This window comes from Falco peregrinus, chromosome 1 (genome assembly GCF_023634155.1).
Source record: "Falco peregrinus isolate bFalPer1 chromosome 1, bFalPer1.pri, whole genome shotgun sequence".
In the NCBI taxonomy this organism is placed as follows: domain Eukaryota; kingdom Metazoa; phylum Chordata; class Aves; order Falconiformes; family Falconidae; genus Falco; species Falco peregrinus.
This window is the reverse complement of record NC_073721.1, coordinates 5,708,639-5,734,177: the sequence shown is the minus strand read 5'-3', so window position 1 is coordinate 5,734,177 and position 25,539 is coordinate 5,708,639. Positions and strand designations below refer to the sequence as shown.

The 25,539-nt window shown below is 43.0% G+C and overlaps 1 protein-coding gene across 2 annotated transcripts in view; it reads left to right on the top strand.

Moving 5' to 3' along the window:
- The window catches only part of TACC2 (transforming acidic coiled-coil containing protein 2), a 129,538-nt gene that overhangs the window by 17,656 nt on the left and 86,343 nt on the right, over positions 1–25,539 (top strand). Inside the window, exon 3 of one of the 2 annotated variants that reach the window (XM_027795457.2) lies at positions 5,887–11,658. The exons of the other annotated variant lie outside the window; for it this stretch is intronic. Within the exon in view, the coding sequence (XP_027651258.2) occupies positions 5,887–11,658 (5,772 nt within the window). The remainder of the gene's footprint in view (positions 1–5,886; positions 11,659–25,539) is intronic. 2 annotated transcript variants of the gene reach the window in all.

The following is a 25,539-nucleotide window of genomic DNA, read 5'->3' as shown; positions in this document are numbered from 1 at the left end:
ATACACTCTTACAAAGTGTATGACCTGCCATCCTCAGATGGAGTACCTCTGTGTGGAAAATGACCATGTCCGCTTTTTTCCAGTCTTCTGGGTGGGTGGCTTTCTTCCATCCTCCACAAATTCTCAGAAATTGTTTCAGTCTCTTTCAAATTCATAAGTTTTGGAATTCAAAACGTCTGTGACTTATTTTAAAAAATTCTGTTCCAGTCAAAATTTTTTTACCTGTTTCTCACCAGTTCTGTATGGTGAAAAGTAACACTGGGCAGGAATAAATCTGTAAACTTCCCTTGTGAAATAAAAATGCTGCTGAACTATAGTTAGCAAGCGTCAGGCCTTGCATTGGTGTCTGTGTGAGATGTAACCATGCCTTTCTCCTGATGCACACGCACAGGAAAATGCCTGGGAATCCTTAGCTGGACAGCTCTACCCCCAGAGAGACATTTTTTTCTAGCATGTTTAGGAAGAAGCAGAAACAGCAACTTAAAAGGTACACACCCAGAAGCAGTTCAGGGGAATAAGCACTCTTCATAGATGAACTTGGCTGCTCTCCCACCTGGAGTGCTGCACACAGATCCTGTGGGACCCACAGAACCGCTGCAGAATGATGAGCAGAAGCTGCCACACATCCTGTGGGACCATCTGTGTGGTGCCATGCTTCCTGCTGACTCTCCAGATACCTCAGATGGAAACCAGGAGCCAGTTGTGGAACTGGAACTGAAGATCTGGCCATGTTTACTTGCTGCAGCAGTAGTACAGCTTACTTTTTTAATGTTAGAATAATTTAGTTTTGTCATACTTAAAATATTGCAGGCCCTGCATTTCATTCCGTATGGAACAAGGAGGTGAAAAGTGAATGGGGGTGGGGGGAGAAGGGAAGGACAGTTCCCAGGAGGATCATATAGGTCATTATTCCTGCTTCACTTTTTCCTGAAAGCTTAGATATACAGGGAGGGTGGGGGAAGCTGGCTGCTGTTAGCAGCCCTTTAGCAGTGATGGATTTCTCATGTGTTTGTTTACCCTCGAAAGTTCAAATAGTGGCTTGCTCTGCCTCTAAAACTCTGAGGGTTTTTTTCTTTTTTCTTTTTTTTTTTTTTTTTGTAAAGAGAATGTGGAAATTATTTCCATGTTCCTAATTAACTTTCAATACCTCTTAGGGACAGAGTAAAATGCTGAATTCTTTAAGTTTACTCAAGTCCTCCAGTACAGTGTGTCCAAACGTATAAACCCATCTCTCATGTGTCAGAGGAAACAGAACAGAAACATTTGAGAAGCAGCTATACACGTGCCATGGCTGCAGAGCTGGCTGTGCATTTGTCCCCTTCAGTGCTTTCTAAATTCATCCTCAGATTTCAGGCTTTCATACTTCTGGGAATATAAGCACTCAAGCTCTGAGTTACATCAGTGTGGATGGCAACCGTACATGACATCTGGCTTTCATAGGCTTCAGCCCTTGGTGTTTTTCCCTCACAAGTGTGACTGGGTTGCAAAGGCTGCCTGTCCTTTCAGCAACTACTGCCTGTTTTAGAAGGAAAGCAAAGGGATAAGAAAGGGAATTATAAAATTACCTATGATTTTCTGTAGTTGGATTATCTTTTCTTTTTTTTTATCAAGTAGGATTAACATATTTCGCCATCTCTACTCCCTGCTCCTCCCCACCCACCCACCCCCAGATAGTAAACACCAGAGAACTTGGGTCTAGCTGCTGCTGGTTTTATCTTCTGTCCCCTTGCCTTTGCTGTGGATGGAGAACAGAGTAATTGAAGTTGCGGCTTCAAGTGTTAATGGCTGGTAAATTGAGTATGGCTCTTAATCTGGAAATATTTATGGGAGATGCACATAAGTCATCAATTTCTTAACATCCTTCGTAGCTTCGCACCCTAAACACAAACCAGGCAGTGCTGTCCTAATAAACATCTTAGTAACGGGGCAGTACTCTGAAATTGTTCCAGGATAATTCAAACTTGCCACAATATATTCTGAAGGTGGAAGAGCTTAACTACAGGCATTAAAAATTAATTGGTACATTTGCAATGTGCTTCCAAACAAACAATTTCTCAGTAATTATTTATGCAATACAAACATTTTAGACATATAAAGATTTAACTCATTGTTATTTGATGTTGTAACTGGAAGGACAGCATTCATATGAACAGTATGTTAGGGCCTTGAACTTGCAAATCCTTAATTGTGTGCTTAACTTCTAAGTAAGGGAAAAGTTCTCTTTGATAACTCCTGAGTGTAGAGGGACACTTGCATATTTAAAGTTGCACATGCATCTTGGTCTTCGCATGACTGCATTTTAATTTTTTTTAACGTATCATCAATTATATGCAGCAATTATTCCTAGCAAAATTATTCTTTACACGAACTATGAGGAACTCTAAGGTTCTTTCATGCTTTGTCATTTGCATGTTTTCTTTTAAATATGAATGATTTTTTCCCTTAATAACATCAAGCTAGTTCAGATCACAAACAAACAAAAGAGATCAAGTAACCACAAAAAAGAACACATTTTATTTTCCTGTATTTAAAAAAACCCCAAAACTTTTAGGGTCGTAACTTTATGTTGATTGTATTTAATGGGTTGTCTGAAAGTACATACTCCCTGAAGGTAATTATTGATTGCTAATACATTTTCGTGTAGGTTGGATTTTACTCAGGGTAATTACCTTCAGCATGCAGTGTCATTTCCCTGTAGTGTTATTCCCTTCAAAAAGAGTGGAAGATAATGGGACTAGGTGTAACTTAAGAGATCAACTAGCCGGTCCTGCTGTCCTCAAGCAGGATCAACTGTGCTTAAATCATTCCCAACAGATGTTTGTCTAACCCCAGCAGTGTCTTGCAGACAGAAAAGCAAGATTACAAAAAATGAAAAGGAAGATGTAGGAAATGTTGTCTATATAGTTTCCCTTGTTACCCACACCAGAAGGAGAAACATAAATGGAGATACCCAACAGGTCAATCTGGATATATCTTATTATGACTGAAAACTCAAACCTTTCAGTTCTGTGTTATGTCCTGAATAAAACATCGAACAAGCTGTAGTAGCACAGATGATGAATGTGTACTACTTTATTCTAAGAATGATAGTTTAAGCTGCTGTCACAGCTTGTGCCAGCACTGTCATTTTAATTCTGTTGGGCATACATTAACTACAAAGTTGTCCCAATTCCTTCATCTACTCCTGAGTAAAATGAATGAGTTTTCAGCATTATCAAATACCAGAAAAATTCATTTAGTTGATTCATAACAGTGAATAGCTTAGTTCATAGGATTGTCATCTGCCCTTGAACCTGCTAAGTCACAGATTTACTACTATGTCTCTTTACAAAGTTGCTACCAGCATGGCAGTAAATAGTTCATGGGTTTAGCAATTTTATTCAAGAAAATTTAACCACTTCAGACATGTTTGGGACTGTTTCATAGTTGATAGCTGCAAATAGAAGTCCAACGTAATAAAGAAGTCATGTCTGTAAAGGTCTTAGAGAAATTTAGTTAGCTAGAATCTGTAAAATGCAGATACATAATGATACGTGATCTGTATGATGAACATTACCAACTTTCATTCCCAGATTTATTACTATGCTTTTCCCAACTCAGTTGACAGATGGGATTAACAATGTGTAAAGAATAAGGGGCTAAAGATAAGCAATAAGGAGAAACTGCTGTAACTGTAGGTGATGTTTTCTACTTTTTCCAAAGCTCAGTTTCACAGAGGTTAGAGGGCTTCATCACCTCAGCCTCCACCTGTGCTTGTTCTTCCCCTGACCACCATATCTCTGACAGGAGCATGCTTCCAGTCTGAAGAACCCTGGGCACACAACTGCTAATGAGCAATTTAATCAGTAAGAAAACAAACCTGCAACTGGAGCAAAAAGCTGGGCTGGCAATTGACTCCCACTTTTCTATCCCCTCCCCATTTCAGTGTTGTGGTTTCGGCTCCTCTTTAAGCTTCCCTGAGTGCAAAATGAATGTCAAATGATAAAGTGTATTCCTTCCTTAGGGAAAGCCTCCTGGCATCTGCTTGGGTTTTGTTCATGTCTCATCAGGCCCCATGTTGTCAGTGATCCAGCAGCTACCAAATACTATATTGCCATCTCTGTTGTTCCCAGTGTCAGTAAGTTTTATATGGATAGGTGTTTTCAGTGTGCTAGGAAAAGAAAAACTCCTTTGAGCAAAACAGTTTTTTCAAACTATTGGTGTTCCAAATTAAATGCTCAAACTGATGCCAAGCATTGCTGAAACTTGTTTAAACCTCATACAAATTGCATGTTATAGATAATTTACCTTAGATTTGAGACTTACCCTTAATATAGGCAAATTTCAATAGCTCTTTAAAGACTAACTTATTTTCCACTGCAATGACTCTGAAGAAAGTTTTTAGGATCCAAGACAGACTCATGTTCAGTTTCACATGCAGCCCTCTCATAAAGAAATTGTTTGTTGCATTGAGCAGTCCTCAGTGTAAGGAGGGGTTTTGACCCCACCTGGAAGTGCATTTTGTGCACTGCAGCACAGCCCAAGCGTGGGGCTTCAACACTCCTCCAACACTTACTGAAGGGGCTGTGTTTGCATTAAGACAGACCTAAACTGCAGGGACCTGAGAGCTGGTCACTGACTCACTTCTCCATCAAGTATTTTGTGCACAAAACTTGGGCAGAGGAGGGGAGAGAGGCTTCTCGGATTTCTGGAGATTACTTACATCCAGTCTGTGCTTGGCCTTACAGAAGGTGTTTTAAGCATCTTTTACAGCTCCAGTCTGTAGGGCACTTTGAATTTCTGAATTGTTTGTGGCAAAGCTCCAGTGATGGGCTCACTATGAATGACTTGTCCCTGTGCAGCTATGGAACCAGAGCGCACCGCCATCATGCTGACTTCTGAGCATTTGACAATGTGCTGTCTGTGTACCTTGCTTTGGATGGGGGGTGTGGGGTGCGTGTGTGAGACTTATTATTTCATATTAAGTAAATGATGCCCCTTCTCCTCGGTACAATTCTGCATTCAGTTTTGAATTGATAACCACTCCGTGTTCCCTAAGGCAGTGAAAACATGCCCAGGCTTTCCAGGGGAGGTGAGGGAGAGAACAACGTTAACCTATTTCATGACCTACAAACCTAGGCGTGGAAACTGAGGTCCACACAGTGCACGTGAAAAGTATTAGAAATAACTTCTCTGCACTTAATGCACCCACATCATCTCTGTTTCCATTATTTTCTATCTTATCTTTAATGGGTGGGGAGAGAGATCATACAAACGGTTATAGATTATATGCACTGAAATCAAACACTGCAATAAAATGACCTCATAGCACAGCTATCATTGTATGGCAGCATTGCTGGGCCGGGTGAGACCTTTGACCTTTTGGTGAGAATAAACTGTGCTGATTAGTTGGAGAAAATATTCAACAGATGGGCCCTTCTTAATCTTCTGCTACACAATAAAAGTATAGCCAGATAACAGCAGTTACTGTGGATTGCATGGTCCAGCTTTTTGCAAAGTAGACTCATAGAAACAGAAAAGAAAAACTTTTCTTTGAGGTACTGGTGTTTTTTCCAGTATTTTTTCACTTGTTCCCATGTTGCTCCTGTAGTCTGTTAGATGTGTGTCCTTTCCCCCACTTAACTAAGATTTTAGAATGGTTAAAATGAGCATGGTGGCTGTCAGGTGAGACTGGGGACATATTTTCCAGAGCAATAAGCATTTAAATCGCTGTAATGTATGTCTGATGTTTTAGATCCTGAAAACAGATTATCAGTTTCTCAGTGCATGTACTGCATGGCTTTGAAACATCAGTGGCACAAATTGGTTTTATTCTTTGCTTCATTTGCTTCATATTCTTTGCTTCTTGATTGACATGAAACAAATAAACATTTCCATTGTTGGCAGCATCAGTAACGAAGGCATCAGTAGCTACAGTGCAGAAGATTTATCCAATCCAAATTCAAGCGTGGTATCTTCAGAGGTGACAGGACAGAGCACTATCTTGCAAGAGCAAGGAGGACAAACAGACTCTAATTTCTTAAAGCAGGCTGCAGAAGCAGGAGAGAGAAGTCTGTCTATCTCAATGCCTTTTGCAGACTGTGCTACAGAACATGTCACAGCAAATCTTACAAGTAGCAATGAGAAGTTGCCAGCCTCAAATTGCAATGAAGCAGTGCCATCGCCAGGTCCAGTGAATGACAAAGAGAGAATACCATGTGCCAAATCTGTGGACAGAGGCCCAAAACGTGACGATATTGCTGCCACTTCTATGAGAAAGGGTGAGAATGATCCCAGAAACACAAGCCTGGAGTCCAGCCCTCCTGCAGCAATTACAGAAATGCAAGGGGTCGCACAAATGAGTTTGAGTGAATTAGGGTCACTCTGGCAGAGTGAACAGCTGGGTGGCATGAGGGAACCACATGTCAGCACATTTCCCCAGGGTAAAGAAGCAGATTATTTTACTGCTCAGGAGGCCAAGCAGGAGCGAGGAGTTTTGGAACTAGGTCAGCCTCAGACTGTAATGCAGCAAGGTAGACAGAACACAGATGGTGGAGAGGGTCTGCTAATGAAAAAGGAAACCTTAATCCTAAATTATCCAGCAACAGGAGGCTCAGACAGTGAAAAATTTCGAGCAATTGTGACTGCTCAGGGCTTCACTGAGATCAGTGAAGTCTGTAATCTACAGATGGGGGCTGTAACAACAGCTAAGGGGAATGAAGCAACTCCAGCTCTATCTGGAAGCAAAGAGGAGCAATCAGAAGCCTGTGCTTTAATGTCAGAGTTGCCTTCTAAGCCTCCAAATCTTTTCCTGGTACCAAAGCCTAAAGAGCCTTCAAGGGAATATGTGTCTGGAAATGACTCTCAAGATCCGGTGAGGAGTGAAGCAGTGAAAATGGCCTCTGAAAAAAACAAATCCATTTTTCAAAGAGAGCTTCAAAAGGAGGATGAGCTTGTTAGTGCCGAGCATTTCAGTGTGCCTTTATCATTCAAGAGAGAGGAAGAACAAAAATCAGCTGTCACAACTGAAAGCCGAAAAGATGAAGCCAGTAGCAACAAAATTATAAAAGCTGATGATGTGTCTAGAGAAAGCACCACACTTTCTGAAACAGAAAAAATTATCAATCCCAGAACAGAAAATTCACTGATAGATAAAAGCTTATTACCGGAAGAATATGCATTAAGTACTTCTTTGAGCAGATCCACAAAGCTGAATCAAAAAGAAACTGAGGTGGGCGTAACAGAAGAAAAAAATGAAATCAGAACAGAGGAGGCACAAGTGACAGAAACCAGTGAATTACCTGGGGGGTCAAGTGGGGCACAAAGAGCACTGTTGAAATCTGTTAGCAGCCACTGCCAAGACACAGGAAACACCCACTTGGAGGACAATCCTGAAGAATTCAGTCTTTGTGAAAAGACTTCAACAGGTGATCTAGGTGAAGAAGCTGGGGGAAAGCCTCTGAATTTACACAGTGACTTTAAATTGCCCAAAGACAACTCACAGTCTCATGGTTGTAAACCTGAACAACAAATGAGTAAAGAGGAAACAGCTGCCACAGATGAGCTGGAGAATAAGCTCGTGGTTTCACCACAGTTTCCGAGGGAGGAATGCCCACTGAGTTTTGATTGCTTTAACACCGAGGCAGAAGGCAAAACTTCGGGCCAGCCAGGCTGTAACGGGACTGAAAAAGTTTGTTTAGCCAGTGCAAACAGTTCACTGCTCCTCCACTCTGAGAACAATAATATTAAGCAGAGTAAGCAGGATGAGTCCTGGGAAAAGGCTTTTGCTAGAGAAACTGTATTGGAATCTGAATGCAAAACTGATAGTCAAGAAAAGCCTGAGAGCTATAGCAAGTCAGAAGAAAGTGCAAAAATGTCCAAATCAAAACTCGAGCTCCAGGGCTTAAATGAGTTGGCAGGGACTATGGATCGCGTGGCTGTACAAACTGAGGCGGCCTCATGGGTTTTAGAAGCCAAAGAACAGAACGGTCACATCACTGAAGCGCCTTGCAGCAGTTCAGAGCAAGGCCCTGTGGCTGTAACTGCACAAAGCAGTGCTGTGGATGGTAAAGAAAATGAGGGTATTCAACAAGAGAAGCACCAATCTGCTGTGAAAAGTTTTGTGGAAGATGAAGATTTGGCGCTGAAAAGTGAATGCAAATCCGATGTGGTGATGCAAGCTCAGCTGGAGCAAGTGGCTGCAGAAAGTCACAGAAATACGCAGATGGCTTGTTCAGAAACCTCCCAGGCTATAGTCAGTACTTCAGGACTAACTCCTCAGAAAGTTCACGTGGAGGATGGGGGTGACAGCCAAATCAGTGAAAACAACTGCCTCTCTGAGAGTGACACATGCATCTCTTCGGAGGCCCCGGAGTGCAGTATCAGAGAGCTGCAGGAAAATGCAGATGTTCCAACCGCTTTTCCCCAAGCAGAGCAAATGGAGAAGTCAGTGTCTGTTGCTGGTGACGGTGGCTGGATTTCAAATACAGGACTTGAACAACAGAAGCATCAAAGCAGTCTGACAACTGTCACGAGAACAGATGACCAGGAACACAAAGAAAGGGCACTAAAACCTGAACAGCCATTGGACCTAAATAATCACAGCGACATACCAGAAATACCTCTAAACATTTCAAACAGCCTTAACGAAGAATCTTCTGTGCTAGGTCCAGAACCAATACAATGCAATTCTGACACAGCAAAAGAAAAGGACAAGGACAAAAGCAGTGCCATGCTGTCAGAGGCTCTGTGTAGCAGCGAACATGGGCAAAATATTTCTGGTGTGACCACGCTTAATTTACAGGATTGCAATGAGCAAAACAAAACTGGTCTCAAGGCAGAAGAAAACTGCTACAGCAAGCAAAACTCAAACAAGCCTGAGCAGGATAATAATTCTTTGATCTCAGCTAGTCAGCACGAAGCAGCGTGTCATAGCGATACATTTTCTAAAAAATCTGACAAGAATGAGCAGCCAGGCAGCATACGCAGGACAGAGGATAATACTGAAAGCCAAGCTGCTGCTATAAATGCTCTTCCAGGGACACAGAATTCAGCAAGTGCCACTAACGTATCACAGGCTTTGCCAAGTGATACAGAAATAGCACATACTTCTGATAATTCTGAGAAAAATGATCCTCCAATATCTTGTCCAGAAACTCCATGGAAAATGCCATTAATGGCAGAAAACTCAGAAAAGGTTCTGACTAGTGATGGAGGAATCATCCAGAAAGATGGAAGCATGGAGATATGTTGTGAGGACAGTGCTTCTGCCACAGAAACAAGTAATATGATGAGTGATAAAAGTCCAGGGTCACAAGGATCTCCTTCACCATTGCAGGCACATGGGGAAGTAATTCCCACTGATAAGTTGTATAAATCGATCTGTATTCAAAAGACAACAGAGGAGCCTGGTTATTGTCAAGCAGATTTTACAGCCCTGTCTACACAGACCTCTGCACTCAGCCATCCCAGCCCACAGCCTGGAGACAATGCGAACAATGGTACTGGGGCAGAATTACTAAATAATGAGCTTGAAGTTATAGCCTGCCAAAATGCCTTAGAAGGTAACTCGAACTTGCAGATTGCTGCAAGTTCTCAGGCATCTGTGCACTCAGGTCCTTCACCCAGGGCAAGCACAGGTAAACCAGCAAATTCAGAAAACAGCTCTGCAGCACATACGCGTGTGAAGGAAAAAGATGTTCCAGACCAAAGTTTTCAGGGTGATAGAAACAGAAGTTTAGCCCTGCCAGAGACCTTAAATGTGGGGCAAAGTACTGGAAACTTATCACAGTTCAATTCTGAGAAGCTGAAGAAAGAGATATCTGCAATTAAATCCAAAGAAACAAAAAGTGAGGTAAACTTCAAAGAACAGCAAAGTGACAGTTCAGCAGAGTCTCTGTTAGCTCTCCCTACTCTAGAAGGGAAGCTGCTGAGCCTTTCATCATCACAGGGCTGTAATGAGGAAATTGCAATGAATATCTGCGTAGATGACAAGTACAGTAAGATCTTAGAGAAACCTGGGAATTCAGAAAAAATGGAAGAGCTTTCAAAAGAGAATAATAACATAACCAGGGCAGAGATCAGTATTACTGAGCAGTCTGCAGACAACTCTGGAAAGGAGCATGACGCTCTGACTTGCAGCTCTCTGGACATCGGCTCCAGACTCCCAGACTTTAGGGAGCATATCAGCCAGATATTTAAAAAAACTGTCCACAGCACACTGAGTGATGAATTACCCCAACTTTTGCCTGAAAATCATGCAGGCTTCAAGCAGAGTCCAGTGGCCAAGGATACAGCAGAACTGTGCGGTGCTGAGAACTTCTCAGAATCAAATAAGGCGAACAAAGAAACTCCCAAGGGCACCCCAGAAGCAGAGGGGCAAGAGTTGTCTTTAGCTACTGAGACTTCCTGCAAAGCTGACAAAGGCAAACCTCTGCGACAAGAAAACATTGTGGCAGAGCTGCCACCAGCAAGTCTCCAGGACGCTGAGAAAAACAGGCAGCCCAGTAGCTGTTCAGAAGTGGTCCCTAGACTGGATGATGCTACACCTGCTGAATGTGCTCTGGAAAATCTGCAAAAGCCAGACAAAACCACTGAGCATCCAGAGAGCAGTGAGATGGAAAGAAAGGAAGGCATGTGTGCTAGTGGGGTTGATCCTGAATCGCTAATAAGCTTAGAGGTAAAGAAGCAAGGACTGGCTTCATTTGATGGGGCAGCAGCTGAGAACTTCCTTGCATATTCTGACAGCAAGCAACAACCCACTGTAGCTGTTACCTCTACAGGCGATGTACAGAAGAGTGACTTAGAAGATGCTGCTACTGCAGAGGGAAATCACTTCATTAAAGAGCGTAACGCAGAACCAGTTTCATCTGAAGAGGATGTAAGTCTTCCTACTGAACAATGCCAGGATCCTAAGCCAAATGAACAGGAGAAAAGTGAGTATGGTGATCCAGACATTGCTGAGAGCATCTCTGACATGGCAGCTTCAACACTTGTCCCAGGAGGATCTTACAATCATGAAAAATTGCCAGACAATTTTCATCTATCACCTGGGGAAAATCAGGAGACACACATTTGCAGCGATTTTATGCATGACATTAAGTCTCAGAATGATGTGCAGTTGATACAGGGTGATCCAGTAAATAGGAAAGGCTTGGAAACATTGGAAAACTCACAAGATGCAGAGCAAGAAAAGAAAGTGACCGTGCATGGGTTAATAGATTACTTGAAAAACGAAGTAAGCCAGGATGATTGCTTGCAAGCTGACTCTAAACTAGAATCTAGCAATAAGACTGAGGGAGACGGAAAAGAGAACAGTGACACAGTGTTAAGTACAGCAAAGACAGGGAATGAAAAAACCGGCAACATCCCTGAAACAGGTACTGCAAGGATGTTAGTCACTGGTGAAGGTGACTTAACTATAAACACAAGCACAGAAGAGCAGGAGACAGACCTGTACAAAAATCACTCTCCAACTGTTCCTGTGATGGCGCAGGGTGAGCATTCTGCACGTACAGATCCCACTGTTGCTGAAAATCAGCCGAGCAAGATCAATTCAAAACATGAAAGCTCACTTCGGGATCTCGAAAGGAAGCTACCACCGCTCACATTAACTGTGCCTGAAAACCCTGACCTCAGTGAGCTTCAAGACATGGCTGTGGCAGGATTGCCTGCTGAAAGGTATTTACTTTAAATTACTATGTGAAATGGTTGTCAGGACCCTGGGGCTTGATAGGGGTACAATTTGCAAGGCAGATGCCCGTTGTCTGGGTGGTTTGGGAGGGCATGCCACTTATTCTGTTCTTAAATTTCTATTAAATTTCTGTTGTTTCCAAAGGTGGAGTATATGGAAGAAATCTGAAATAATTTTTAAGGGCAGAGGGGACCTGAAAGCTGAGGAGCACAATTCTTACCTGTTTCATCAGCTGGTCCAGATTCCTGCCCTTACCTGTGTGGATTTGCTTATGCTTCCCAGTGTTCACATCTCATAGCCTAAAGTTAGGCAAACAAATAGCACTTCCTAGCCTTAAGTTAGTAGGCTTTTGCCTAAGTTTTGGTGACCCAGTTAAATGAGACCTGCAGTGTTCACATGGTGGATTGCAGCATTTAAAAACAAGCCCACAGTATAACCCAATTACTCACACTGTTAGCTGTCTAGGCCTCCCTCTTATCCTCCTGTATAATATAATTGTATTGACAGTGCCTTTGATCATGGTGTTATCCAGTGTTTCTAATGACATGGAGTTGTTTCAGATGTGAATTCTTCTTAGCTGGCATTTGTGGAGCCTAAGACTTGTTTGGGTTTTTTTTATTTTCCAGATCTAGCAGTAACTGCTTTAACAAAGTTAAGACTTTTTTTGGAGTTTCTACTTTTCTGTCTGAATTCTCAGTTTGATGTGCAGTTAGTTCAAAAGAATTAGGATCTTAGAACAGGTGCTTTCCCTTTACCTAGTCATGTCACTGCTTCCCATGTAACCTCAGCAAGTTTTTTTGCACGCTGTCCCTTTCCTTCTCATACCAGAGGAGGCAGCTATAGCTGGAACTGTGAAGAGACAACAGCAGAGCAGAAGGGTCAAGTGAAAAGCTGAACTATTTCAGACAACATCAACGAATGGTGTGCATAGATAGAATCTAAGTATAACCAAAAAATCAGATCATACTAACTGAGTAAGGAGGAAAAACATTTCAGTGCCACATTCCCTAGAGGTTAAAATGATAAAACCGTATTGTAAGTGAAAATACCTCAAGTGTTTCTGTTGTTGTGAAAACATGGGGGCGTTCATCCTATCGTATGTGAGTCTGGGACAAAGGCTGAATACGGTCCAATTGTGTGAGCAAAATGTACGTTAGAAGAATACTGGAAGTGCTGGAAGTCTGAACAGCTGTATGACTTTCTCTTTAAGGATCTGTTTATAAAATGACAAGGAAATTAGACCCTGTTATTTCTCTCTAGCTCCTTTTTTTTCTTTTTGTTTCCCTTTATATGACGGGAAGCTTCACAGTGGGTAGCTTTGAAATTACCAAACAAATTGCTGGCATGGCCTGGTTCAGAAGCCTTAAGGGACTATGGGTCAGTACATGCGTATGCCTACACATGTGTTTTATATCAGGGTGGGTATCATACTTTAAATAAATACCTGTGGCAAGCAGGGCAGGGTTCTTGAAACAGCTGCTGGCAATTCATGGAGTAGTTGCTTAATACTTGCATATGGTTTAAGAATTCATTATCACCTGTTTTTCCAGCGTGAGGGTTTGTATCAACAGACAGCTGCTACATTTGGACTGCGGCTGTAAGTGGTGTCACACACATACCAAGTGTGCATACACATGCAAGAGATATGCATGCAGAGCCGTACGTGATTACAGTATTGTAGATTTAAACACTGGGGACTCTGAGAGGTGGTAGACAGGAGTCTCTGCTTCTGATCAGACTTGTTTCTTAGAGGAATATGCATTTATAATACAAAAAAGAAATAGAAAGCATTAGTTGAGCGGTCTGGTCTGTCTTTAGCAGGTCCAACATGCTGACCAGTCCAGTTTTTGCTTGAGCTTAAAACTGGTTTTGTATAATTGAATTTCAAGCTGTATTCCATACCCTGTATACTTTGGTCACAACAGTTTTTGCTGCAGGGTAGTTTCCAGTTTTTACTGCCCTTTAATCCTTACAGAGGATAAACTACAATAGCTGTACAAAAAAAGGTGCACATTTCTAAGAGCTGACTGTGGGGATCTGGGTGTGAAGGAAAGAACTCCAGCGAGAAAGAATCCTCCCCAGCTTTCAAAATAAATAGTAGTAAGAAGTATATTATATTTAGGAGAAGGAAATGGCATGTTCTGAATTATTTCACCATTGTTTTCTCCCCCTCCTCTGCTTCTGTATATCTCCATCTCTTACAAAACCTTTATGTTGAAACCTCACCTCACTGTGGGTGAGGGGGCAAAGCTGTGTGATCTGACTCTTAAATCCTTGTTAGGATTTCTTCCTGTGGAGGAAATAGAGGTATTTCTTTCCTTTGTGGCTATGGTACTGGGAGGAGGCTGGTCTTGGGTTGAACCAAGATCCAAGAACTGTCTGAAGTGACTCCCGCCCCACCTCCCTTAGGGGTGGGACAGCGGCCAACTAATAAGAAGAGCCTTTGTGTCTGAAGGCAATAGTACAGCACCAATAACTTCCCTTCAAATCTTCACTAAAAAGGACAAATATTTTTGGAAAGGAGGTAGTGGCTGAAGGATTAGCCCCACTTTCTTGTGGAAGTACAGTTGTGCAGAAGTAGGGGAGGGTTGGATTTTGGCAAACCTGTCTGTCAGCACTGAAAAGGAGTAAAAAATAACCCATTATTTGATGGTTTTGACATTTCTCTCTCTCTACCCAATCTGTGACTGAAAACCTGTGTTTGTGATGGCCATATCTGGACGACAAAATGCTGCCCTTCCCACTTCCTTTTGGGCATCCAGCTGCTCCATTTTGCTGTCTGAGTTTTACTTGGAAAGAAAGATCAGGACTTGAAGGTTTTTTGGGGTTTTTTCCTCCTTTTGTAATGTCTACACCCATACATCTTCATTCTTTTATGGAAGGAGAAGGAATGTTCATGTCCTTATACCCTATGCCACTGAAATGGTCCTCTTTGCATCATGACCGATGGCAGATGTTGAGCAAAACATGGAGCAAAATCAGAAATTATGGCAAAATTTTAGGGATGTTTAGAGGTCACGTGGAGTTTTTTGATAACTTCCTGTAATTCAGCTGGCTGGTACATACAAACTGACATTGCCTCTTGAAAAAAGTGCTGAGAGAGCTTTTTCAAGTGGAAGCTCTGAAGTCATTCCCAGCTGTGCACCTGTAAGGTACGGAGAAGAGATTGCATCATTTGCCGATTCTTTGGTTTGGCAAAACCCTTGAATTGTTAACAGCCTTTTGGGTGTTCCAGGGTTGCAGAGATACTCACGGACGCAGCTTGGGGTGGGTGAACACTGGAAGAGGGCAAGGAGTCATAAGCTTGCTGCAAGCAATGACACTCACTTTGCAATAAGGTGAGGTTCTTCTCTGCACCCCTCAGCAGAACCAGTTTGCCGCGCAGAGCAGAATGGGCTGTGCTCGCTGCAGTGCCAAGCAATATGCCCAGTGCCTTCACCTGCTTCCGATGCAGGAGGGCCCTGTGCAGGCCTGGCGTTCCCAGAGCTTCTGCTGCTGCTGCTGCTGCTGCAGATTAAATTGGCTTCTTCTGGAGCTTACACAGCAGAAGCAATCCTTATTCCAGCCTGTCTATGCAAATCAACAGACAAGACTCAGTGCTTTCATAGCTGTACTCATGCAAATGCTCATTCTTCCTCTGTGGTGCCTGAACCTTCCTTGCTGGCTGACCTGCTTTTCACTATATGAGTAGCACATAAAGCCAGATGTAAAGGGCAAGGAGGCTGTGGCACTGCACTGCTTTGGAGTCAAGTGTTTCCTAACAGTTTTGGCACCGCAAGGAACTTCACCGGGAGGGCCCTTTCCCAGCTATAGCACTATATTGTAGGCGCTCTCCTGTCGCTGCCAAGGGTTTTGCAAGAATAGAGGTCTGCTGCATTGACTCACATTACTTATAGATCTAAATAATATTCTTATATGGGAAGTACGTTGCAGCAGTTGGCATCAGCAAAGCTACTTGAAAAATGTTCTTTATGTCCTATGCACAGATCAGACAAGATCTTTCAAGTTGGTCCAGACATACTTCTGGATTTGCTTCATGCCTTGTTCTTGCCATCAAAAATTGGCAAGTTCAATAAGTCTGAAAAGAATATTCACTTCTTAGTAAATACCGACTTGGTCTTTTTTGTCTGTATAACAAATACAGTATTAAATATTTTAACAGTCTTGGTGGATGAGATATGGAATGTAGAACTGCTTTTCAGATCAGTCAAGTGGGTTTTGAGCACTAAGGCTTTGTGTTGCTAACATCTGAAAACAAGAGTTTGGAGTTAAAAGGAAACATCAAAATAGTGATAATGCAGCTGGCTTTATTTCTTCTTTTTTTTTAAAACTTCAAAATTAACTCAGGTGTGCAGCATCTCAGGATCACAAACAAAGGGAAAAACTAGCTGAAGGTGATTTTCACATAAGTGAAATGTACAAAATTAATCAGGCTCTTTGTCTCTCTTGCCCTTCTTCCTTTGCATCTCAATTCTTTCTCTTTATTTCCTTCCCATCCTACTGCCATTCTTATCCTCAGTAGGTGCAACTGTTAGTACAGTTGTGCTTTTGGAGATGCAAGCAGTTCAGCCTGCAGTCCTTAACTAAATTAACTGTATGGGGAGTTCTGTGGGATTTTGTCTGTGTGAAATCTGTGATATTGAATTTGGGTATTTTTCTATTCGCGGAAGAGTAAAATCAAGATAACTCCACTGTTATCCAACAGACATCTCACATTGCTTTCGAAGATTTACTCCAATGGATACCTTTGACAGAATTGACTGCTGTTTTAGGCAGTGTCTAAGTCAGCATAAAGTATTTATAGAATGCTGATTTGATCATATCCCTTGTTGTACCCAAAGCACATGCCGATGGAAAACCAGGTATGTGATACTGTGCTGGTTATTTTTTTATTTTATTTACATATGCCTCTGCTATACAAGAGTATAGAAGTAAATAATCTCTGGTCCTGCCAAATTGCTGATACTTCTTGCAGTATTGAAAACATCCTGTAATACTTTTGAGAACCATAGTCACATATTCGTAAGGTAGATATTGACATGGATGGGATACATGAATTGCTGTCTTCACACATCCCTTCTATGTTTCTCAAGAAATTACATTTATTCAATCAAATACAGGCATTTGCTAAAGGAATCCAGCATGGACACTGTAATACTTCGTCCAATATCTGGACAGGCAGTTTAGCACCAATTTTTGTCTTCTTTTCTTACTAAGTTAAAAATTACTTTCAGATTACTTTTTTTTTTCCCTGATTAGCTTTCCCCAGATGTATTTTTCAACCTTGCTTCTTCCAAGTAAGCTGCCTATTTTCTCAAAATTGTTTTTGCATACCCTACAGATCCCCATATTTTGTCTATTCTGACTCTATCTTCCGGCTTCTTGCAAAATTGGGTACCATGAAGCTAGTTCCACTGTCCCTGCTTGTAATAGAATATGCAAAGCAGGATTAGCCCCAGCTTTGAACCCTGCTCTGAGAACAGCAATTACAGACACGGGCATGTTCTCCATGACTTGGATGTGGCTTCCTTCCAGTTCTTCTGCATCTTGGCATGCTTGCATTGCACTAGTGCTTCTCAACCAGGACTACTCTGGAGACATGTCTGAAGAGCCAGAACTCCATAGTACTTGCCTCCTCGTCCTTTGCTTTCTGTTTTTTCTCCTGCTGTCTTTTATGTTGATGTCCTTGAAGCCTCTCTTATCAATATTGGTCCAGGTATATGGAAACCCACATGTGCATTGCTATTAGCAGGTGGGGCTTACTTAGATATTGCTATTCCTCAACATTTGGGAACTCTGAGAATGTCAAAAATTGTTAGATGGATCTGTTTGGGCCTGTTCATCTACATTCAGCGTGACTGGTTAATGCTTATAGTAGAGTCTCTCTGGCCTAAAAGAAGCTCTGCATCTCAAATTGCAGGAAGTGTGGAAAAGTTAATTGCTCCAATCAAAGGCTTAATTGTTCTGGATTCTAAGGTCACTCTGAAATGCTGAGTGCCACCATTCTGTGCTGTTGACAAGAGCCAGCCCTAATATGTTAGTTAATCTTGTTCTCCTTGCTGAAATTTGCTTGGGATCTCCTCCCAGACTAAACATTTCCTGATGAACTCTTCTTTATTCACCCAGGCTTAGTTCTTCCTCTTCCTCTCCATGTTAGGTACCTGCCCCATTCATCCATGGTCCTTAGTAAAATAACTGGCTGTCTGAAAGCGCCCTAAGACTCTGCAAGGTTATTTCCAGTTTAATTTCATTAATTTACTTTTTTTTTACTTCTTGGTACATTCCTTTCAAGACAGCTGTGTGAAAGAAGGCTACAGCTGCAGCCTACCCTTAAAGTCAGTAAATGCTGGGCCAAAATCTCTGCTCCAGTGGAGTGATATCAGCAAAGAATTTTTGCCCTGAGCCTCTAACAGATCAGCCAGGGAGAATGCTGCACAGATCCCTTCTCACCCAGAGCGTCCTACAAGCACTATACTCCCAGTTATCCTGCTTTGCTTAAATAAGGGGGATAACTAGATTTTTCAGCTGATAAAAAATTGAATTAGGAAAATAGGCTGTATGTAGACAAGCAGGATTTAAATGTTTCATTGGCCTGAACTACCTGGTGTTTTCCAGCCTCAGACCTGTAAAGCTTGGCCTCTCTGTAAATGATGCTCTGAAAAACAGAGAGCACTTGGTTCATGAAACTGAAACTCATCAAACTGCTTTTTTGATTCTTTTTCAGCCCCGTTTTCCGTAGCTCCTCTGGCTAGAAACACAAACAGTGTAATCAATAAGGCCTTTTTTTTTTTTTTTCTAAGGCACTCAAGAGCTTATGTAAAATCTTTGGAATTTGTTAGCATGATAACATTGTTATGCTCTCCTAGTTGATAGAAATATCAAAGCCAGCTAAGAATAACTCTGCAGCAGACACAAAAGTATGGATTTGTTTCCTGGAGTGAAAGCAAAAAACATGTATGCATTGCTCAGTTTCTAACAACTAAGGAAGAAATTGTGGCTGTCATGAAAATAAATGGACACTTAAAATTCCCATTCTTAACAATGTCATTAAATGAGTCAAAATACAGAGTTAGTTTTGCTGAATATTTAAAAGTCTCCAAGATTTTCTGTATCTTCTCTTTTTTCTTTTTCTGAATGCGATGGTACCTGAAACTTCTGTTGCACGCAGCATTCTTCAAATCTTGTTCTTATGGTAGAAACTTCAAATAAACTTGGTTTGCAAGAGAAGTTATCACTGGAATTTGTAAGGCTTTGAGTCTAGGAAGGGGTTTCCTAAAAATAAATCTTACTTGTTTGGAAATTTGCAAGATGGCAGTTTCCCATCACTGTGATCCTCCAAAATGTAATGGGACAACATTAAACTTCCCTTTTTGTCAAGGGAGAAAGTTAAACTAAAAGTCTGGGAATTTAAAGAGATGGCCATCCTAAAGCCTCACCAATAAAAATTGCTGGAAATTGCACAACCTGATTTTCAACCACCACAAACAACGGTTGTGGGCAATTTCTACATGGAAAGTAGTGGAAATACAAGGTTCAGGTGTTTGTTACAGAAGTGGCTTGGATATCTCAGCCAGGCTGCTCTGCAGCTAGTTGGGTCTGTGGTTTTGCAGAGTGTATGACTATGAACTTCTGATTAGGAAATACAAAAGAGAAACTCCTCTTTAATTGTAAACAAACAAGTATATTTACATTGTTTCCTTTGTTGCAAATGGCCTTAAAAATGGGTAATAAGTTTTCACAAAGAACAATTTAAAATCACCCCCCCCCATTTTCTTAAAGTTTAGTCCCATGATGCAGCCGTATTGTTCAGAACAAACATAGGCATTGCTGTTTTGCCAGCTTTTTCGCAAGTTTATCACAAATATTGTAGTATTTGTATTTGCTTATAGACCTGTAATAACCTCAGTTTAAAGAGCTGGAGAAGCCTTTTTTTCCACGCTTACAGGGAAAAACTTGACAATCTGATCTGAGTTTATCCTGTATTCTCAAAAACCAGAATTCAAATTTAAAAGAAAAACTGTGTGGGTGTTTTAGTTTGGGTTGTTTTTCTTTTTTTTTTTTTTTTACATTTGTTTCATGTAACATTCTTTCTAAGCCAATTTCATGGGTTTTTCATAGTTTTTTTAATGGCTTACTCATTCCCTCCTCCCTGCCTCCCCCGCCCCCCAAGTGCTTTGGTTTGGCAAAAGTGACATGGTTTATGGGGAAAACCCTCTGAGTGAATTCACAGGAGCTGGGCATAGCGGGTCCGTATGGTTTCCATCAGGAGCTTTCACCAGGTGTCCACCCACTGTCTTAAAGCACCCCGACCATGGAGCACAGCCTGAATGACAAGGTCTCTGATGACATTTCTCAAGTCATAGTCCATCTGAAAACACAACCTAAAATGATGTCCTGGATTCTAGCACTTCTGGAGGTACTGAACTTAAGTACCTTTAATTTTCCTGTAATTCAATTTCCCATCTTCTTGAGTGTAGGGTTAAAATATGCACCACATACACCTGGAGAGAATATTCGTGCAGTCCTGCAGTTAGGAGCAGCGCGGGATGTGGAAGCTTGGGTGAAGCATGTATATATGTATATAAAAGCATATACACATATATATTTATATATATATATGCTCTCTGCCTTCCAGCACCATGTGCCTATATCATGTCAGGTAACTATGTGTCACCACAAGAACTTTGTTGTACCTGTGTTGTGAACTACTTGGTATTGCCAAACGAAAAAGAAGATTGTTTCACTTAGGGTTTCCTCAACCCTTAAGATTGCAACCCGACTTCTCACATATAGCTTGGTAAATTTTATTTTCATGGGCACAGCCATATGTAAAAAAGGAAAAAGGGGGGATCTGGCAAAGATAAAATCCTTCGCTCGAATGCAAACTACTGTTGTTGTTTAAAAAAATTTAAAAGCATTAAAGAAGCCCCGCCGCTCCCCCTGGTATAAGCCAGCCTGACGCCTTCTGCCCTTTCCTTGAGGCTGACTGTTCCCTGGGAGCTAGGGAAGGGCCCAGGCTCCAGCGGGGCCATGCTGCAGGCTGTCTCCTGCCGCCGAGTCCCTCTCATCAGCACGCTCAGCGCTCCCATCCAGCTCCGGCCCTCCGGAGAAATCTCTTGCGACACTTACCGCTGCAGCGCTTTGATGTGCGGGCTCCTCGCCTCAGCCAGACGGCCTGTCACTGCCGGCTGCAGCCCGAGTCAGCCCTCTCCTCTAATTGTCTCCTCAGTCTTGCTGGGAGGTTGCTTATCTCTGGTTTTCCTGTTGCTTTTCAGCTTGTTTCCTCTCTCCTCCCCCCAGCCTTCTATTACCATCGTGCAAGCACACCTTAGCGCCGTGTTCCTGGGGTTAGTTCCTGCGTATCGCTTTTGCTATGTTTAAGTAGCAGAGGACACTGGGAGGAAAGTGGAAATGTTTTTGTGGCAAAGGTGGGTTGAGACTGGGTTTCGGTACAGCAAGAGGCTATATTCATAACAGGGAGAGGCATGTTATTTCAGAAAAATGACCATTTTATTCCAAAAATGCTTAATTTGGGTTTGCTAGCTGGAATGTAGGTAGTCTGTGTCTGTGGCTTTGCGCCAGACTGAAATGCTGCTTGCAAGAAAATCAAAATTTATTTTAATGAATCTTACTCTCTCCAGGGTTTCCCCCCTCCCCCCCCCCCTCAGGGCTGTTATACCTGCAGAAGCTATTTCTGAAATGGTTTCCAGATGGCAAAAGAGTTTGGTTCCCCTCAAAATAAGAAGGTGGCTGAAGGCTTGTACCTGTATCAGAAATCACAGGCACTTTTTCCGCGCCCAGTTTCCTGCTGCTTGGGAGGCAGGATATGTGAGACCTGCTCTCCCCAGAAACTTTAACTCTCAGCTTGATCCTAATTCTTGCCATCAGAGCGGATACTACTGGCTACTGGTGCTGTAGCTAAGTGAATTCTCCACGTACATGCCTGGTGTTTGCCCCTCAATAAGCCATACCTTGCAGCCCAGGTGATGTTGGTAGTCTACGTGTTTTACAGCATTTTCACCCATGACAGTATCTGACTTGGTCTACGGTGGTCATTTGGTATATTCTTCTATTTTCTGTACAGATACCTGAATTGTTAAAAGCAGCAGTGAGCGCATCTAGGGGAAATCCCTGCCATCTGCTTTCAGACTAGATGTGAAAGTTCTCCTGTAACACAAAATTTACCTGGTCAAATATTTGTTCCTTCCTTTTGCTTACAGAAAATTGAACAAGGGCTAGAAGGAAAAACAGTTCAAGAGTAAAAAAGAATATTAAAAATTAGTATTAACAAATTGATTAATAGCTTTTTCCACCTGAGGCTCCGTTCTGAATTGATGCTTTGAGAGGTCCAACTGGTATCATTGCTGTACCCTAACATTACAAGGAGATGCACGGTTCTGCTGAGAGCTGGGCTGAGTTCTGAAGAGGAAATGCTAGTTTTGTCACCCAAGCAGGTGCAGCTGGTACCACAGTTGAATGTCCAGAGTTTGGGCAGAGAGCACACAGAGTCAGCTGGGAAACTGAGCTAAATGAAGTCCCTGTAGCCTTCATTTTACATTTTACAGTACAGCATTTTACCTAAAATATCTAAACTAGATATTTGGTAAGCAATGAACCTACCTGACTGTCTTGCTGCAGGATAGGTATTGTAGACATTTTGTCTATAGTTATTGTATGACATGTTATAAACACGATAATGATCTCCCTGGGTAGAGACTCAATTAATTCCTTGGGTGCTGGCAACTTGTATATGCAGTTTGGTGCATCTCAATGCAAAGGCTTAATTACCTGTAAAGCCATTCTTTTGTGTAGTAATAAACCTGTCGGAAGCCTAAGAGATTAATAAGGGCACACAACTAATTAAAACTGCTCCATTTTCTTATAGGTAGAGAAACCTACAAGAAAACCTGTGTGACATTAGGAGCTGGAACTTAACACAAGAATTAGACTAGGAATAAAAAGGGTTGCTTTGTGTTTACAGCTATAAAGTTTCTGTGAAAGTTGTGAGGAACTTTTCATGCATCCTGAAACTTTAAAAAAGTTATCTCTAAGGTTGGGCTAAACACCATTCCCGCATCCCGAGTCTTTAAGAAGTTGCCAAACACCATCAACAAGGCGAGGCTCCGCTGAAGTGGTTTTTGACATGTCAGGAGGTATCTGTGCGTGCTGTAAGCGCTGCACACGCTGTGATTTAATCCCTCCACATCCCCCACCGCGTGCTGTGCAGCGGATGGAAACTCCGAGCAGCCACCGGGCTGCCGTGACTCAAAAAGTCCTGGAAGACATTCCACCGCAAAACCAGGAGAAAAAACCCAACAACGACGAAAAATAAAAGCAACCCGAACCAAAAGCAAAGCAAACCCCACGTGGGATCCCCGGCTCCCCAGCCGGCAGCCGTGGGGCGGAGGCGCGGCCCCGGCCCCCGGAGCGGCAGGCGGGCGCGCCCCCGGGCTGCCCGCGCCACCCCGGCCCGCCGGGAGGGGACGCGGGGCGCGGCGGGCCCGGTGGCTGCGGCCTTTCCTCGGGGAGCCTCATGGGAGGAGCCTCCGCGGAGCAGCTCCGGGCTCCTGCTCATCGGCCTTTTGTGCGCTCCCGCTCGCCCCAGCTGCCGCGGCCGGGGCCGGGCTTGGCGGGCGGCAGAGCCGCTGCTCCCGCCCGGGATGGTGGAGGTGGAGGGGACTGGTGTGAAAGCGGCGGCCTGCGGCGGGCTGGCGGGCTGGCACCGAGGATGACTGAGAGCAGCAAAGCTGGTGATTATTTCCTGGCCTTGGTAAGTAGGCACTTGTGAGGGGAAAGTTAGCCGAGGAAATAACAAAAGCATTGTGCGGCTACGGGCTGTGTCAGAAGCTGAAAGGTAGCTGTTGTTTACCACCGCTCTTCTGCCTCTCAAAAGATTATCGCACTTTTTGTTTGTTTGTGTTTTTTTTTTTTTTGCCTTTGAACAACTTTTGGAAAAGTAACACTTCGCCGAGCAAAATGCCCTGCTGCGCTCCCAGCTGCCTGCAGCTCTGGGCTCCGATCAGCAACCCGTGCCTCCGGGAGGGGGGCAGTGGCGCTGGCTCCTGCCCTGGCTTGTGGTCAGGTCCCGCCCGGCTTCGGGGGTGAGTGCTGAAGGCACCGAGAGACTTCAGGTTTCCTAGCTGGAATTTGGCAACTTTTAAATTCTGCGGCAGTGACATCAAGGACGTGACTGAGAGACCTTCAGAGAAGCTGGATGGTGGTGACGGTTATGGGCTTTTTATAATGATTGACAGTTATTACAGCAAATATGCTTATTCATCCTGTACAGGTGTGATTTATACTTCCAACACTTTTATGTGGCTTTCTGTTGTCCCTCTTTTAGCTTGTGAAGGAAGTAATACTGTAGCGCATGTTTTGGTCCCCTTAAGTCTTTTAATCTAAAATAATTGTATTTGTTTAATGAAATAGCTCCCCATAATTTTTAGGTTTTAATGTGACCACAGTAATGTAGAATACTCAGGCAAAAAAAAAAAAAAAATCCTGTTTCATGGTTATGTCTAATCACATTAATGATCAACACGTGTTACAAAAATTAAGGGACTTCTAAGCAAGAAGGGTTGGGTGAGAGAGGAAGTCCGAGCCCTCAGGTAATGAGTGACTAAACACCATCCCCTGCCAAGATAACTTCTTTATCTTGTCAGGATTTCCACAAGCACTGCCAGAAAAGTATTGCTTCTGCGAATTACTTACTCTCCGTTGTCCCGTGCCCAGATTGCCTGACAGCGATAGCACTCTCTTCCCGCTGGCCAGGTCACCAGGAGTTACCTGCACGGTTTGCCAGCTGCTGTGCAGGTACCTTTCTGGGGCTGCTTTTTGTAGGTGGGGTATTGCCTTCAGGAAGTCTTTTAGCAGATGCTTTTATTTCTCCAGAATGCAGTTTCTGCGTTTGTTTTCCTTGCTTACTCTGTTCATACGGCAGTTTGCAGCACGTGAGGGGTCTGTTGGTGCTGGAAGCACAGCCGCGTGCCGGGAGCCAGGCAGCCGCACGGACCCGCATGGACTGCTGGCAGCCCACAGCCTTTGAGAGATACAGCTGGCTCCTGTTGCTCAGCCGGGGTGCTGGCAGCTCCCTTCCCTGGGGACAGGTGTGACTCAGGTGCTGCCCAAGCTGCTGTGGGCTGGGCTGGCTCTCCCTGGGTGCTCTTAGTACCATTAGTCAGCATCCAGACCTGTCCTGCTCATTGCTTGAGCCTGGCTCAGAGGAGGAACATGTAGATCTCAGACACTGGAATTAATTCCCCCGGGAGCCAGTTCTGGTATCTTGGTGGTGGTGTCTTTTCCATAAGTGCAGAAATGCCGTGCAGAGCACATCAGACTCTTGTGTCCCCTGTATGACAATCATTTTATTTATTTAATTAACGCATGCCAGTTCATCTCTTGGATACCTTCATTGCTGTGTTTGTACAGCACCCGGCTCAGCAGGACTGAGCCTGGCTGAGGCGTGCAGAAGGTCCTGCAGTGTGAATACAAATGCTGATACGAGGCACTTAAGGCATAGTTTCTCCTTCAGAGTACAGAAGGAATTTGAGAGATTTTTCCAAAACCACATTTTTAAATGCATAACTAAGTCCTTGCTGGGCTTACAAAAGGCAGCATCTTTCCCAAAACTTGAACTTTTGACTGTGAACGTGTGTTTAGCTGGTAAAAGTAAGTCCCTGGTTGTATCTATGCATAGTGACCAGCAAAAGTAACCAGTGACCCCAGTCATTGTTACGTCTGAGCTTTGAAAGCTGTTGCTGGCCTATGGACTTGCCCTATGGGGACATCATTTAGTTATATGGATGTCCTCTTAGTTCATTGGGAAATAAAGCCAGGTTTCCCATTTCAGTCTTAGCATCTTGTATTTT